At 40.2% G+C, this 18618-nt stretch overlaps 1 protein-coding gene across 1 annotated transcript in view; it reads right to left on the bottom strand.

The window, feature by feature from the left end:
- Nucleotides 1-18618, bottom strand: part of LOC142104183 (vomeronasal type-2 receptor 26-like) — a 31378-nt gene that overhangs the window by 2473 nt on the left and 10287 nt on the right. Inside the window, exons 2-5 of the mRNA XM_075188707.1 lie at nucleotides 14358-14649; nucleotides 10884-11363; nucleotides 7565-7699; nucleotides 5804-5927 (exon numbers count right to left, since the gene is read on the bottom strand). Of these exons, the coding sequence (XP_075044808.1) occupies nucleotides 5804-5927; nucleotides 7565-7699; nucleotides 10884-11363; nucleotides 14358-14649 (1031 nt within the window). The remainder of the gene's footprint in view (nucleotides 1-5803; nucleotides 5928-7564; nucleotides 7700-10883; nucleotides 11364-14357; nucleotides 14650-18618) is intronic.

Genomic DNA, 18618 nt, shown 5'->3' with positions numbered 1-18618 from the left:
GAGCCTGTGGGATAATTAAGCAGTGTTATACACCTGCTGGGGGGCTCATTGGGATACACCTTATCCCCCTTCCCTGATTGGTCACCTTGAGAATTTAAGGCAGGGAGGGCTTAACCTCGCTGCCGGTTATAGTGTGGATTTTGCCTGTTGCTGACCTGCTCCTGTTCTGTTACCCGTGTTCCTGTGGATACTCTGCCTCTCTGTTATTGGACCTCCTGTTGTGACCACTAGCCAGTTTCTGGATTCTGCTTATGTTCTGGTGACCCTGACCTTTTGGCTTGTTTTTCAGGCACTCTTGATCGCTGCCAGCCCTGACCATTTAACCTTTCCCCTACTATTCTGTTTGCTTCGGACCCCTGACCTCGACTTACGTCTGATCACCTGTTATAATCTGAATTTCCTCCTCCTGCCTTGCTGCTGCGGTGTTAAACTTGCACTACAATAGAGTGAAGACCTGGGGGTATCCTAGTTCATGTGAGCGCGTCAAGCTCTACGGGAAAGGCGACTGATATAGGCGAAGACCTCTACCGCTAGTTCTGCAAATTTATTACGGGCCTGTCAGACTAACAGTAACTTGCGTCTGCGTCAAAAAGTACAAGCTGGATTATAAATTGCACATAAGTAAGGTACATGCAACTCAAAATGCACAAAACACAAGTGCTCAGATTAATTTTTCTTCTGGCTGCAATTTTCTGCTCAACAGCTGATAATTGGGTTAGAAGAGTCCCTAGGTTATGTGTTACTTGGGAGAAATACTTCTTTTGTATGAAAGTGCCCCAGGTTCTGCCAGGGGAGACGAGAAGGGGATCATGCAACCAGGCCGGCACCTGAAGGGTTAATGAAGACGCAGGCCTGACGGCTATTTTGACAGAGCTTCAGGGACAATCCTTCCTGCTGCTCTATCTCTCTTTTGACTCAATCTCCATCCCATGAAGCTAAGTACCAGGGGTTAGAGGAGCTTGTGATTATCTGAGCCCAGGTGCTCAGCCTCAGGAGAATGACCGCATGACTGGATGACTGATTAGCTGAGAGTGAGACTTTTGCTACAGAGACTGGACCAGACAGTTACTACGCAAGTAACTGTCAAACAAAAGAAACTGCAAAGTTGCATCAATTATAGTAAAATACTCATTAATATTACACCATGAACACATTAAAAATTGTAGTTATGTCACTGTGTATGAACAATATCCTTTATTAAAATGCTTAAAGTAGAATAAACACATAGTAACACATTTAAAGCTATGGCACAATTATATGATTTATTTGTAGTAATCTATACTACATGAGATGAGCAACAATAGGTATAACAAATATTTCTAAATAGGATCAATTCTTGCAATCTGAGTGGAAAAAAGCGACACAGACTCAATTAAACTTAGTTGCCAGAAAGTAATAACTTAGCATGTAAATTACTGAACCACATTATAATATCACAGATCATTTTCCAAAAATTGTACATCATAAAAGATAATCGCGTAGTCAGTTAAATTGCATTTATTGGTTTCCCTTTAATGTGTTATAATTTGACATAATCCTCATTATCATCATCATTTATTTATATAGTGCCACTAATTCCGCAGCACTGTACAGAGAACTCACTCACATCAATCAGTCCCTGCCCCATTGGGGTTTACAGTCTAAATTCCCTAACACACACACAGACAGACACAGATTAGGGTAAATTTGTTAGCAGCCAATTAACCTACCAGTATGTTTTTGTAGTGTGAGAGGAAACCGGAGCACCCGGAGGAAACCCACATAAACACGAGGAGAACATACAAACTCCTCACAGGTAAGTCCATGGTCAGGAATTGAACTTATGACCCCAGTGCTGTAAGGCAGAAGTGCTAACCAATGCTTTTTTAAGTTGGATATCCTTGAAGTATTTATGACACTATGATTTTACACATTTTTTAACCATATTATACAATCTTATGGCCCAAAACTAAAATACACATAGCATATGAACACTTGTGACAGGGCGGGATCACCCGCTCAGTGACCTAGACTTCCTTTTATGCTCCCCTTCCTTCTCCTTGCAATTTAATCTCAACTTTCTTGAAGAATAGGTATATGGGAAGGGAGGTGCATTAATGTTATCCGGGGGGGTATTGGTTGAAAGTTATGAGGGGGGGTATGGGTGTATTAATGTTATCTGTGTGGTATGGGTGTATTATGTTATCTGGGGGTATGGGTGTATTATGTTATCTGGGGGTATGGGTGTATTATGTTTTTTGGGGGAATGGGTATATTAATGTTTTCTGGGGGTACAGGTATATTAATGTTAACTGGGGGTATGGGTGTATTATGTTATCTGTGGGTTATGGGTGTATTATGTTATTTCAGGGGTATGGGTGCATTAATGTTATCTGGGGCTGTGGGTGTATTATGTTATCTGGGGGTATGGGAGTATTATTGTTATCTGTGGGTATGGGGGTATTAATGTTACCTGGGGATTATGGGTGTGTTAATGTTATCTGAAGGTATAGGTGCATTATTATTATTATTATTATTAATATATATTTATAAGGCGCCACAAGGCATCCGCAGCGCCGTACAGAGACAAACAAAATCACAATACAATGGGAGACAGCACAGTACAGTAAACACAGCAACTCAGTACGCTCAATGCACAGCTAGAGAGGGCGGGGAAGGGGGAGGGAGGATCCGCAAACGACGGGGCCCAAGAAGGAGGGCGCGGAAGACAGGGAGGGAGGAGGGAGCGAGAGTGGACGTGGGGTGGAGGACCCTCGAGGAGGAGGGCTAAGTAGCTGGAGAGCAGAGTTAGAAGTGGTGGAAACAGGAGGAGAGATGGCCCTGCTCAGAGGAGCGTACAATCTAAGGGGAGGGGTGGACAGACAGAGAGACGCAGGGGAGAGAGGGAGAGTAGGGGGACAGAGGCAGAAGATAAGGTAGGAAGTTAAGTGGGAGACAGAAAGGCTTTAAGAAAAAGGTGGGTTTTTAGGGCCTGTTTGAAGCTGGACAGATTAGGGGAAGATCTGATGGAGGGAGGGAGCTTGTTCCAGTGGAGGGGGGCAGCGCGGGCGAAGTTTTGGATACGCGCGTGGGAGGAGGTTATAAGGGGGGAAGAGAGGCGACGGTCAGAGGCAGAACGGAGAGGGCGGTATAGAGCATGAATAGAGAGGAGGGTGGAGATGTAGGGCGCAGTGGAGTTGGCGAGGGCCTTGTAGGTGAGTGTGAGGAGCTTAAAGAGGATTCTGAAGGGGAATGGGAGCCAGTGAAGGGCTAGGTAGAGGGGGGAGATAAAAGAGGAGCGGCGAGAGAGGAAAATAAGCCTAGCTGCAGCGTTAAGGACGGATCGAAGGGGATCGAGATGAGAGTGGGGGAGGCCAGTGAGGAGGAGGTTGCAGTAGTCCAGGCGGGAGATGATCAGAGAGTGGATAAGGCATTTGGTGGCATCTTGGGAGAGGAAGGGCCGGATGCGAGCGATGTTGCGCAGCTGGAAGCGGCAGGATTTAGCAAGAGAGAGGATGTGGGGGCCAAAGGAGAGAGAGGAGTCGAGGATGACACCAAGGCAGCGAAGTTGGGGGACAGGGGAGATAGAGGTGTTGTCGACAGTGATGGAGAGGTCAGAAGGGGATGGGGTATGAGAGGGAGGAAAAACTATGAGCTCAGTTTTGGCAAGGTTAAGTTTGAGGAATCGAGAGGACATCCAGGAGGAGATGGCAGAGAGGCAGGCGGACACCCTAGAGAGGAGGGAGGGAGAAAGATCAGGAGAGGAGAGGTATAGTTGAGTGTCGTCAGCGTAAAGGTGGTAGCTGAAGCCGAAGGAGCTGATGAGTTCACCCAGGGAGGAGGTGTATAGAGAGAAGAGTAAGGGTCCCAGAACAGAGCCCTGAGGGACCCCGACTGGAAGGGTGGATGGGGGGGAGAGAGACCCAGAGGTGGTGACAGAGAAGGAACGGTGAGTAAGGTAAGAGGTGAACCAGGACAGGACTGGGCCGGAGAGGCCGAAAGACTGGAGGGTGTGAAGGAGGAGGGGGTGGTCAACGGTGTCAAAGGCTGCAGAGAGGTCAAGGAGGATGAGAAGGGAGAAGTGGCCCCTGGCTTTTGCAGAGAGGAGGTCATTGGTGACTTTAGCCAGGGCAGTTTCAGTGGAGTGGAGTGGGCGGAAACCAGACTGGAGAGGATCAAGGAGGGAGTATTCAGAAAGGTAGGAGGTGAGACGGCTGCAGACGAGCCTCTCGAGAATTTTGGAGGCAAAAGGGAGAAGAGATATGGGGCGATAGTTCGAGAGAGAAGTGGGGTCGAGATTAGGTTTCTTAAGAATGGGGGATACGAGAGCATGTTTGAAGGAGGAGGGGAAGATGCCAGTGGAGAGGGAGAGATTAAAGAGGTGAGCGAGGTGGGAGCAGGTGGTGGGGGAAAGGGAGCGAAGAAGGTGGGAGGGGATGGGATCCAGGGGGCAGGTAGTGGGGGGGAGGATAAAATGAGAGAGTGGACTTCCTCGCCGGTGGTGGGACGGAAGGAGTGGAGGGGAAGGTGGTTGGGGGGGGAGGACAGAAGAGTGGGAGGGGTGGAAGAGAGAGTGGAGGAGGAGATTTCAAGTCGGATGGCCTCGATTTTAGAAGAGAAGAAGGAGGCGAAATCAGAGGCAGTCAGGGAGGAGGGGGTGGGGGGAGGGGAGGGGGCCAAGAGAGTGCTGAAGGTGGCAAAGAGGCGGCGGGGGTTAGAGGACTGGGAAGAGATGAGGGATTTAAAGAAAGATTGTTTAGCGAGTGAGAGGGCAGAGCTGTAGGATGAAAGGATGAATTTAAAGTGGAGGAAGTCAGCCAGGGAGCGGGATTTTCTCCAGTGACGTTCGGCGCAACGGGAGCATTTTTGGAGGAAGCGGGTAAATTTGGAGTGCCAGGGTTGGGGTTTGGAGCAGCGGGGGTGGACGGAGTAGGCAGGGGCGACCGCGTCCAGAGCGGAGGTGAGGGTGTGATTGTAGAGGGAGACCGCCTGGTTGGGGCAGGCCTGGGAGGAAAGGGGAGAATTATGATGTCTTGTAGGTATGGATGTATTATGTTATCTTGTAGGTATGGGTGCATTATGTTATCTGGGGGTATGGGAGTATTAATGTAATCTGGGGATATGGGTATATTATGCTATCTGGGAGTATAGGTATATTATGTTATTTGGGGGTATGGGTATATTAATGTTATCTGAGGGTACGGGTGTATTAATGTCATCTAGGGGTTATGGGTGTATTAATGTTATCTGAGGAGTATGGGTGTATTAATGTTAACTGGGGGTATGGGTGTATTAATGTTATCTAGGGGTATGGATATATTAATGTTATCTTGTAGGTATGGGTGTATTATTGTTATTTGAGGGGTATGGGTGTATTAATGTTAACTGGGGGTATGGGTGTATTAATGTTATCTGAGGGTATGGGTATATTAATGTTATCTTGTTGGTATGGGTGTATTAATGTTATCTGAGGGGTATGGGTATATTATTGTTATCTTGGGGTATGGGCTTATTAATGTTATCTTATGGGTATAGGTGTGTTACATTATCTGGGGGTGGGGGATGGGTATATTAATGTTGTGTATATATATAGTAATATGACTTTACTTGATAAAAGGTAAATGGAGGTTCACAAAATGTAACCACTCCAATAAAATATGTGAAGGTTCCATTGAAATCTCCAACATTCTCCACCTGCGACTGCTGGTTGCTTGTTTCAAACAGGGAGTGGTGATATCAATGCCCCTCCCACATGATCTGTTCATTCATGAGATTGGGAAATGTACAAATTTATTTGCATGTTTATAGAGCACATAAAATGTACCAGTTGTATTGGATATTTCTCCCTCGGAGCACGGAGCACAGTCATAGCAGCAGGGATGTATTCCAGGTCTTGGGACCTTTCTGCTCCCAGGTAAACACATTCTTGAGCAGCGAGAGTCTGGAATCTGAAATAGATATAATATATTTATGTGACAGTTTTCATGTATATATATATATATACATATATATATATATATATATATTGTTTTACAATTCTTAATGTTTTAGATCTAAGTCTTATGTAATCACCATATCTTCCCGAGGGATTCTTAAATTATTTTACATGGAGATCGATCTATCACACATTATTTAAAATGTTCTTTTTCTTATTAACTTTTAGGGCTAGATTTACTAAGCTGCGGGTTTGAAAAAGTGGGGATGTTGCCTATAGCAACCAATCAGATTCTAGCTTTCATTTATTTAGTACATTCTACAAAATGACAGCTAGAACCTTATTGGTTGCTATAGGCAACATCCCCACTTTTTCAAACCTGCAGCTTAGTAAATCTAGCCCTTAATCTTCCTCCCTCCAATTTCACAATATATCGCCTTGTTCTAGAAATTTATTTTTCCAAAAATCTGTCTTGCTGGTCTTTGTTAACCCCTTCACTGTTGAGTCGTTTCTCATCCCAATGCTGAACCTTTTTTGCCATTTGCTTGGGCTAGTCACATTTCAATATCAAAAGACTTTCAATATTCAGAAAATGCCGCTAGTTTGCATAAACCTCCTAAGAAAGTGAATTATAAGAAATGTGTGTATTTATTTTCTAAACACTACCAATAAATACTTTGTGATGATTGCTTTGGCAACCAATTTCCAAAACAGCAATAAGCAGGACCATAGGTTGTCATAATAAAATCTACACTTGCAAATGATATTGCATTTTATTTGCTAGTTTACATGGTCTTGAAATGAAATATAAATTGTGTAGGGATAATATAGATAGCCCATTTTTTTAAAAAATAGATTACCTACTTCATCAAAAGAGGGTACCCCTGGGTTCATTGACCAGGATGGGGAAGACCTAAGCAGTTATAGAAGCCAATTCTCCCCTTATCCTACTAATTTAGGTTTACCAGGAGTTTTGTAGGAACACATAAGAGCCTACGGTAGCATAAAATGTAAATACGGCCCTGACTAAATGTGTTATTTAAAAAAAGAAAAATGGAATAATTTAGGGGAAAAGGTTGTTAAGGATGGAAACGTCTATGAGTCTATCACTGAGTGTTTTCTATAATGAAAATGTGTAATTAGGATAATGCATCCTCTGTTGTAAATTATAACGTTATAAGAAGTTACCGTGGAGTCTCTGACCATAAGGTAAGAACAAGGCCACAGAGCTTTTATATAGGTCATAGAGTGCTGAGGTTACTTCTAGTATGCTGAGCATTGTAAGGGGTAGGGGCATCGTTTAGTCAGAATATTCATTGATAAACCAATCTTCATAATTCCTTACATTACACGCGATGGTCTTAAGGTTGCAGCAATAACTGAGGGTGCAGCCTACAGGAAGTCACATGACACAACTTCCTTTTTCATATTACAGATGTATCCTTTGATTAGGAAACATTTGTGTCCATTAATGGAACATGAGAGAATGAACCCTACTGATCCTCATGTCAGAAATATGTAAGTGAAGCACCTTACATCTGATGTAAGGTGAACACTGTTTATAGAAAAAAATATTTATAGAAACATCAATTAAAATTGTCAATTGATGTGATATATATAAGAATTAAGTAAACAGTGATTGTACCTAACCTGATTGACACCCTTCTTCCATGTTACTGCACTTTTATTGATTAAAATCTGACGATCTTCTTTATCCAATGGTCTGAATTCACCAACTTGCAATGATCTCACTTTCATTTGATTTGTTATTATCCAATTTAAAATCTGATAATTAGTAATAAAATGTCCATTTTCATCAAAAAATAGAGGTGAGTCATCATCAGATGAATATTTAAGATTCTTCAAATAGTGATGTAACTTTAAAACAATTAAATGAAGCGAATTCATAATATTGTGCATAATATACAGATAACTTAAAATGACTAATTAACTATATATTATTATGGATATATTGATTCAGCTAGTGTCCACTGGCTAACGATGTGAAGTTTGTATGTTCTCCCCGTGTTTGCGTGGGTTTCCTTCGGGTTCTTCGATTCCCTCCCACATTCCAAAAACATACTGGTAGGTTCATTGGCTGCTGTAAAAGAACTCTAATGTTTGTGTGTTTCCTGTGGTAGAGACTTTAAACTGTCAGGAACTGATGTGAATGATCAAATATTCTCTGCATTGTGAAATATGGCGGCACTATATAATAACTAACAGTGTAATGTAGCCCCTGACCATCTGTGGGGCAGTGTAGGTGTAAACACCTAATACCGGCCACCCAGGTGTAGCTCAGCCCTTTCTAACCCAGGCACAATGAGTTGTTCACTTCACTGATTCAGTCTCAGTTGTACCACGGTCAATTCTCTTGCCCTGATCTCACTAGAGGGTACCTCTTCCTCTTTAGCCGTTCCACACCCAGCCGACATTAATACTCATGCCTGGACTTTTGTCACACTTGCTTCTCTAGGGAAGTCTCCAGCTATCTCGTCTCTCCAGCCGGTCACACCGACTTAGAGGCAACTTTGATTTCACATCGCTACTCTCAGCAGTTATACTGACTCCTCTCTCTACATCTTGTTGGGTTTCAGAACCTATCTCTTGCAACTCAAGTTCTTGCTCTCACATACATTATTAGTTACAGTTGAGTCTCAGAGTGTCCCTCTCAGTAACCACACAACCACTATCCCTGATCCCTGCTATACTGGAAGAGGGTACTGGCTACATTCAAATGCTCCTGTCCTGCCACTATGCACTAGCCTGTCATACAGGTGGTTTCATTCATACCCCATCACTCAGGGGCATCACACAGGTACATTCGTCCAAAAGACACATTAGATCTAGAAATGTAGAGAACTGCATGTGTAAATTGTATAAGTAAACATGTACAAAAATGCAAGATATCTTTATTTTGTGTTTATCTAATAAGAAAAAAAAGAAAAAATGTGTTAGAATATCTGATACACATCTCAGGCATAGGGCAGCAGAAGTAGTGCCACAAGTATGTACTTCATGTGGTGTCCCCATCAGGAAATTTTAAGCGTTGCAAATCAGAAAAAAAAATGTATTGCCCCACTGGTAATAAAATAGCATGTCACTATAATATAATAAAATAATAAATATTTCCATTTCATATAATCATTAATGATATTTGGCCCACTAATTAATTGATAAAATAATTTGACCCCCGTAAGATTAATTAATAATAATTTTTGCCCCTCTAAACAAGAAATCATGATTACTCTCATAATTAAAACTTATATTTTGTCTCCTCTTATGTAAGAATGGCCAGAGAGATCTAACAACATGCTTTTTTTATTCTGTTAAATCTCAACCGAGTTTGACCAAACCATCAGCAGGATAGGTGTTTTAGAATCGACACAAATTGCCGGAGATTGGATTTTGGAATGTCAAAATCGCAGGTTAATACATATGGTGACTTTGCACATACTCATACAATCGCCAGTAGTCAAATTGCTGAAAAAAAATCGCAGCTTGATACATTTACCCCCAGGTCTTTATTATTGGTGTCAGTTTTTTAGATCACTTGAATTGACTGTAGAGAGGCATTTCTCCACTGACAGACAATTATAATGTGCAGCGAGCTCTGATTCTTCTGCAGAGTTGCCTGGATGTGCACGCGCCCATTTGTTTCACAGTCTAGGGACTCACCTACAGGAGATGCCTTGGCGTTGACAGGTGAGATTATCCCAATATAGCTATATTGGAATATTTATATGCTGTACCTACTGACACATAGTGATTTATATGTTTGCTTTAGAGTGCCAGACAATTAATTGTCCTGGCTGCACTTTTTCAAATTATTTCCTTCATTGCTACACATTTCATTAAATTAAAGAAGCGTGTATTCTTTTTCACAGATTAAAGACCGTACACAAATGTTGCATATTCATATAATCTGAACAATTTTCTGGAGGGAGACACAGTTTGGTGCAAGTTTCGGATAGACTGATTACACAGGAATTCTGAGAAATGACATGGTTATAACAGGAAATGTGCAGATGGGGTCTATTTATGAAGACCCCCTTAGATATTTAGATTTTCTATCGCTGCGTAAATGAAAACATAGAAAACCAGCCCCCAAAACAAAATAAATCAAATGTTTTATTTTAATTCTAATAAATTTTTCCTGTGGGCACACCCAGCTACCGCCGTCCTGAGATGGTGATAGCAACCAGAGTAGTACTTGTACTGCTTGGGAGACCCCAAGCGATGGCCACCTGTCTGTAATAACCTTTACTGGCCGGGGCATTTAGTAAATAATTGGAACCCTTACATTTTGCGATAAAAATCCCCTTTTTGCAGGATTTAGGGCTTATCTCCCTTTAATAAATAGACCAATTGGAGAGAAAACTACTCAGTATATAAATATACCCTGCATTAAACAGCATTGTTTGTGAGTCTCTTTGTGGTTTCCAGCTTCAAAATAAAACTGAACAATTCGTTCAAAGTAACACATTCATTTGAAAATAAAACTCTTCCATAATTATTCATCTTTATACTATGTAATATGTAGTTAATGGTGTCCTTCCTATAGAAGGTATTTTTTAAATACATTTCCAAATGGACGTCAGTTAGAGACCATCATTTGTTAATACATTTTTGTTACCTGATGTTTATAAGAGTAGAATTTAGTTTCCATTTTTTGATGTTCATTGTACAGAAATAAGTGCATAATATTTAGAGCACGAGCCATAACAGTGACTGCTAAATACACTCGCGGGAAAATCCCATAGTAGCTAAAATGGCGTAGTCGTATAATCATCTCTTTTCCAGAGCATTTATGAAGACTTATATTATACATGGGGCCATAATTATAACACTCTGATTGGTTACTGAAGCAACAATTATAGTATAATATGTAAATATGTTCAAGTAACTTATCTTTAGGGTAATTGTCAGGTATAATTTTCTTTAAGAATCTCAACATATCTGGTAATACTATTTGCAAATTGTCAAGAACCAAACTACCATTAAATATATTGCCAATCAATTCCATGAGAAACTTGTTATTTGCCCATATAGGACTCAAGACTATGGTCCGGTCACTGAGAACATCATACATTACTTCTAGACATTTCATGAAAGTCTGAGAAAATGTCCCACAAAGTATTATAACTTTAGCATTTGATTTTCTTATTATTTGAGCAGTCCTTTTATTTATCCAGTCTTTATGTTTGAAGCTCATTTTTATGGTGAAAGCAACACAGATGCCTCTTCTGGTCACATAATTTGTCAGAAGTTCAACTTCCATATCTCCGCTGTCATCATCTGAGGCTAAAATTCCAATCCACGTCCATCCAAAATATTTTAGAATTTTAGATAACATTGAATAAATAGTGCGATCATTTTGAAGAGTTCTGAAAAAAGTTGGATAAAAACGTCTGTCACCTAGCGCAGAATGTGTTGCACCATAGCTGATCTACAAGGAACAAATAAATACAATAAGTAATATATGTTTTACAATTTAAAGTCTGACTGCCTATTAAACTTTTTAAGTATCTGCTTGGTTTTGTGAAGTGAATCACATATTGGGCCATAGTGACTAGATTCATTTCACAAAGATTTTATTAAAAGTTCAAACAAAATATAATTTCAAAATACATTTTATAGATTTAAACAACTTTATTATAGACATTTAATTAATTTGTCATTACATTTGACTTTTCATATATAACTTGCAGTTTTAGATCAATTATTTGAAAGACATTCTAATTAGAAAAGGACATTTAAATAATATAAACAAAATAATTTGGTCTGTTAAGCAATATATGTGGAGATCTCCGGTAGAGAGGAGTAAAACTCCAACATTAGAATTATTTAATATATTGTTATGTTTGACATTTTTATAGAATTTGTTGTCTTAAATTAATATTTGAAAACACAATTTTGTTAAAAACAAATAAACATTAAAAGATAATTTTGTTTCAAATTTCAAAACATTTTATAACCCACGCTTCAAAAATTAATTAGCCATCAATGAAACACTGATAGTTATATTAGCAACTTAAAATTTGTATTTTCTATGTCCTTGTACATTCGCTATCCCATCATGGACACTCCTTGTCTTCCACCAAGAAACCTCTAAAACTTAACCCTTTCGGCCACAAGTCAGCACTAAGGTAATTCAAGACAAGATAGAGGCAGGAGAGCAGTGCAAACAACTGTGGATTCATCATTCCATCTCTAGGCTGTTCACAGTTTTTATCAACTCTCCCCCCCTCCTTGTTCTCATCTTCAGTGATTATTATAGAACTGTACATTATTCTACAAACCTTTATCCAGTGCACTGGTAGCTCTACCATATTTGCAATAAATAATTTAGCGGTTTCATGTACACTGTCTGATTTCATATACCTTCTGTTGAATCATCTAATAACCTAGCACCTACGCCTAGGAGCCACGGTGGCGCAGTGGTTAGCACATCTGCCTTACAGCACTGGGATCATGAGTTCAATTCCCGACTATGGCCTTATCTGTGAAGAGTTTGTATGTTCTCCCCATGTTTGCGTGGGTTTCCTCCGGGTGCTCCGGTTTCCTCCCACACTCCAAAAACATACTGGTAGGTTAATTGGCTGCTAACAAATAGACCCTAGTCTGTGTGTGTGTTTGTTAGAGAATTTAGACTGTAAGCTCCAATGGGGCAGGGACTGATGTGAGTGAGTTCTCTGTGCAGCGTTGCAGAATTAGTGGCACTATATAAATAAATGATGATGATGATATTCTACCATGAATTTATATTGAATATGTAGAAAACATCCAGAGTAACTGATGATCAGATACAGAGCAAACACAGGTTTCTAGTAATGGTAGCCTCAAACAGCTGTAGTAATTAGAGGTCTTCAGAAACATTGGCAATCTGTGGTACTTCAAACAGTATAATAACAGTTCTGACAGTAGACAATATTACTTACAGATCCAATATTGATAATGCAGGGTAACCAATCTTTCTAATCACATTAAGGAAGCAAAAGTCCAAACGCAAGTGAGACAAACCCAGACTCCCTCAGTGCAGTATCAACGGGCAGAATGATGTATAAAGATTTCTCTACTAGCCAAGATGTGTTATTGATTTGCATTTTACACAAATTTAATCGCTGATTGCCAAATGTGTGCAATTAACTATTGTGGTTTCTAATTGGTTTCTAATTGAATAAATAAAGTGGGATCACCCTCATTACACCAATTTCCTTCTGATGAAAGTGCAGTCTGCACAAAAGCGTTCTTTATCATTCTGGAGCTGTAACAACTATTTCTGCTATACTAATTTTCAAGTAACGGAGGATCATCATCATCATCAACAACATTTATTTATATAGCGCCAGAAGATTCTGTAGCGCTTTACAATTGAGAACAAACAGTAATAAAACAATACTGGGTAATACATACATACAGAGAGGTAAGAGGTTACCTCCTACTTGCAAGCTAAAAATCTATGGATCCTCCTATGATATTGAAATTTGGACAACAGACTCAGCATCAGAGTCATGTGACTGGGACTCTCACTATTAGAGCTACACTGGCGTGATCTCTACCCTCCGCAAGTTCGAACCCTGTGCAGGATGCTGTAACTTATAAGCGTGGAAAAGTCTGTTAGTAGCCAATAATTCGGTAAATTTAATCAGCAGCTTTATGTGCACATTGCAACACTTTGTATCCAGGAACTGAACTGTAGAAATATAGCCTTTATAGTACTATTTTGGCCATAGTAGTACCAAGTAGGAACTGTATAACTCCTCAATGCAGCAACTGATTATCATATATTGATTTTATATTATCCAGTGTTTATTAGTTGATTATCGGTCATATTTGTGTGTTTTTATTGAGTTTTTATTTATCATTTATAAATAAATATTTTATGTATAATTATAAAAGGGAATGTGACTCTTTTTGATGTTAATGTCAATTGACTATCTACTTAGTGCAGTCACAGTGTTTTTTTCTTGGCACAATTTATATTGGAATAATTCCACAATCCTATGTGACAGCAGCTGCTATTTAAGCTTTTTATTCCTTAGCGCCTATAGGGGTTTTTTGTATGTGTGGAGCATGGAAAATTTAATCCGAGAGACACCTAAACACCTGTAGATAATATTTCTTCTTTCCTAGCCAGCAGACAATTGTTTCATATAAGCAGCTATATGTTCAAGCTGCAGGACTCACAGTAGAATTCAAAGTAAGCTGGATGACAAAAAGCTGATATGAAGTAGAAGTGCTGTTTGCCAAGGATCAGAGTCAGATATGTAGCAGAAACTGGTAACTGGACAATCTAAAAAAATAAACTGTACAGTAGTCCAGATGTAATGACCACACTACACCAGAGAATACAAACTATCCACAATCACATTGACAAGTCAAATATTCATTGTTGCTAACATTGTATTCAATTGTTTTAGAAAACCCATGTCTTGTTTACCTGTGAATAATGATATGCTCCTAAGAATTGGGCTATTGGTACAGTCGTTACTGAATGGTGATCTCCAATAAAACCAATCACTTTGCCTCTCTCTGTACAGGAATAATTAGGCACCGTACGTCCGGGTCCAGATAATATCTGTAATACACTTTTTATTGCCTTATTCCCAGCATTACATGAGTCATATACATGATATCCAAGTGTTATATTAGGTAAAAGATAAGAATTGTTGTTAAGTTTCTCAATGGCAAACTGAAAAGTCAGTAGATTTTTGTAATGTTGCGGTGAAGGCCTGTGAAAAGAATATACAGAAAATTGTCCAATTATATGTTTTTTGAAATGGAAGCCATTACGTACTGAAGAAGTAGCTAAAAAAATGAGTGGAAAAAAAATAAAAATATATGTATCCCTACTCTCAGGCACCTGAATCACAAAACACGATATCAACGAGGGCCAACTTAAAATAATAATTCACAACATCATAAGGTACTGCCTATACCATAATGAACAGGATGAACATCACATAAGTCCAAAACATGGTAATGGAGTCCAATGAATAATGAGATGGTTCTTTATCCGATCCACACAATGGTGAAAAAATCTTCTTTGAGATACAAGTATCATGTTCATGAAGCAGATATATGTGGAAGAAAACAAGAATGTGCAATAGTGTATTACCTTCAATCAAAATTTATTAAAAACATATTAAACATAAGTAGAGATATATATAGATCTCAGATTTAATTAATGTAAAGATGCCAGGTAATGGCCGCCTAACAGATTTGGCCGATGGTAATGGCTCATAACACAGTTCTTTTATCTAAGAGCCCACTGGATCATAGACACTTGAGAACAGTTTAGGCAGTAAGTGCAAGGCTGGAGATTGACTGTGCTGACGCATTTCGACCTTCCACAGGTATTTATCAAGGAATATATAGTCATTCCAATAGAGCAACTATTTATAGTAAAGGAGCTCTATCAAGTGACTTGCTCAGGCTTCTATCACCTGATCATTCTCAAAGAGGGATAGATACATTATAGCAATAGTATGATTCATATAACATGAAACAATTCCTAATACAATCTAAGATGCATAAATTCAACTGGTATACAAATTCACAGATAATTTTGAAGCTTCCTCTCTCATATACTTAATCACATGATCTTTAGAGGTCATCAAACTTATTTCAGAATTCCTCATACTTAACACGCCTCTTCCTGGGGATTTGGTCTTATATTATATCCTTAAATTGCCAAAGACTACAATTGATTAGTTATGTATCATTTTTGATGTATGCTGTCTCCGGTCATGTGACCACCAGTCCCAGTATTATGTGATATGACTACCCAATGGACAGCCTTTAGGAGGTGGCATAGATGAATATACACATATAATATAGTCCATGATTATGCCCTAAGATGGAGATGGCTGCAATTGGGATCTTAATACGAGATTTGTATATTCAATAATCTTTTGCCACTCATATAGTAATAGATACATATGCAAGAAATTCTAGAGCCTTTGCATTAAAAATATAAAACATTAATTTAAGAATTAATACTGGACTAATCAATTTAGGATATTCATTTCAAGAAGAGAATATTTTATATCCAATTATCTTACACATAATAAAACCTGTTATGATTGTATATCTATGAAAAAAAAGAATCATGCATATAAGAATTAGAGATGAGCGCACTCGGATTTCTGAAATCCGAGCCCACCCGAACGTTGCCGATCCGAGTCGGATCAGAGACAGATCCGGGTATTGGCGCCAAATTCAAATCTGAAACTGAGGCTCTGACTCATAATCCCGTTGTCGGATCTCGCGATACTCGGATCCTATAAATTCCCCGCTAGTCGCCGCCATCTTCACTCGGGCATTGATCAGGGTAGAGGGAGGGTGTGTTAGGTGGTCCTCTGTCCTGGTAGATCTCGTGCTGTGCTGTTTAGTTCTGTGCTGTGCTGTTTAGTTCTGTGCTGTGCTGTGCTGTGCTGTGTTCTGCAGTATCAGTCCAGTGGTGCTGTGTGCTGTTCTCTGTCCTTCTGAGGTCAGTGGTGCTGCTGGGTCCTGTGCTGTGTCCTGTTCAGTCCAGTGGTGCTGTGTCCTGTGCTCTGTGCTTCTAAGGGCATAGTTATTTCCCCAATATTCCCCTGTGTTTAAAAAAATAAAAAAAAGTTATTTAAAAAAATACCAAAAACTAATTTCATTTTTTTTAATTACCACAAAATTTGCACAACCAATCCTGCAGTATAAGCCCATTGGTACTGCAATATTACCAAGTTCACACATTCAGCAGTAAAAGTCCAGTGGTACTGCAATATTACAAAGTTCACACATTCTGCAGTATCAGTCCAGTGGTGCTGTGTCCTGTGCTCTGTCCTGCTGAGTTCCGTAGTGCTGCTGGGTCCTGTGCCATGTCCTGTTCAGTCCAGTGGTGCTGTGTCCTGTGCTCTGTGCTTCTAAGGGCATAGTTATTTCCCCATTATTCCCAAGTTTTTAAAAAATAAAAAAAAAAGTAAAAAAAAATAAAAAATTAAAAAAAAATATATATAATTATAACCAAATTTGCAAAACCAATCCAGCAGTATAAGTCCACTGGTACTGCAATATTACAAAGTTCACACATTCTGCAGTATCAGTCCAGTGGTGCTGTGTCCTGTGCTCTGTCCTGCTGAGTTCCGTAGTGCTGCTGGGTCCTGTGCCGTGTCCTGTTCAGTCCAGTGGTGCTGTGTCCTGTGCTCTGTGCTTCTAAGGGCATAGTTATTTCCCCATTATTCACAAGTTTTTAAAAAATAAAAAAAAAGTAAAAAAAAATTAAAAATTAAAAATTAAAAAAAATATATATAATTATAACCAAATTTGCAAAACCAATCCAGCAGTATAAGTCCATTGGTACTGCAATATTACCAAGTTCACACATTCTGCAGTATCTTGTGCTACATATAATGGAGACCAAAAATTTGGAGGATAAAGTAGGGAAAGATCAAGACCCACTTCCTCCTAATGCTGAAGCTGCTGCCACTAGTCATGACATAGACGATGAAATGCCATCAACGTCGTCTTCCAAGCCCGATGCCCAATCTCGTAGTACCGGGCATGTAAAATCCAAAAAGCCCAAGTTAAGAAAAAGTAACAAAAAGAGAAACTTAAAATCATCTGAGGAGAAACGTAAAGTTGGCAATATGCCATTTACGACACGTAGTGGCAAGGAACGGCTTAGGCCCTGGCCCGTGTTCATGACTAGTGGTTCAGCTTCACCCACGGATCTTAGCCCTCCTCCTCCTCCCCCCCCCCTACAAAAAATTGAAGAGAGTTATGCTGTCAGCAACAAAACAGCAAACAACTCTGCCTTCTAAAGAGAAATTATCACAAATCCACAAGGCGAGTCCAAGGATGTTGGTGGTTGTCAAGCCTGACCTTCCTATCACTGTACGGGAAGAGGTGGCTCGGGAGGAGGCTATTGATGATGTAGCTGGCGCTGTGGAGGAACTTGATGATGAGGATGGTGATGTGGTTATTGTAAATGAGGCACCAGGGGGGGAAACAGCTGATGTCCATGGGATGAAAAAGCCCATCGTCATGCCTGGTCAGAAGACCAAAAAATGCACCTCTTCGGTCTGGAGTTATTTTTATCCAAATCCAGACAACCAATGTATGGCCATATGTAGCTTATGTAAAGCTCAAATAAGCAGGGGTAAGGATCTTGCCCACCTAGGAACATCCTCCCTTATACGTCACCTGAATAACCTTCATAGTTCAGTGGTTAGTTCAGGAACTGGGGCTAGGACCCTCATCGGTACAGGGACACCTAAATCCCGTGGTCCAGTTGGATACACACCAGCAACACCCTCCTCGTCAACTTCCTCCACAATCTCCATCAGATTCAGTCCTGCAGCCCAAGTCAGCAGCCAGACTGAGTCCTCCTCAATACGGGATTCATCTGAGGAATCCTGCAGCGGTACGCCTACTACTGCCACTGCTGCTGTTGCTGCTGTTAGTCGGTCATCTTCCCAGAGGGGAAGTCGTAAGACCGCTAAGTCTTTTACAAAACAATTGACCGTCCAACAGTCGTTTGCCATGACCACAAAATACGATAGTAGTCACCCTATTGCAAAGCGTATAACTGCGGCTGTAACTGCAATGTTGGTGTTAGACGTGCGCCCGGTGTCCGCCATCAGTGGAGTGGGATTTAGAGGGTTGATGGAGGTATTGTGTCCCCGGTACCAAATCCCGTCGAGATTCCACTTCACTAGGCA

Source organism: Mixophyes fleayi, chromosome 10 (assembly GCF_038048845.1).
Source record: "Mixophyes fleayi isolate aMixFle1 chromosome 10, aMixFle1.hap1, whole genome shotgun sequence".
NCBI classification, from domain to species: Eukaryota; Metazoa; Chordata; class Amphibia; order Anura; family Limnodynastidae; genus Mixophyes; species Mixophyes fleayi.
The sequence above is the reverse complement of the archived record's forward strand: the minus strand, read 5'-3'. Positions and strand labels throughout refer to the sequence as shown.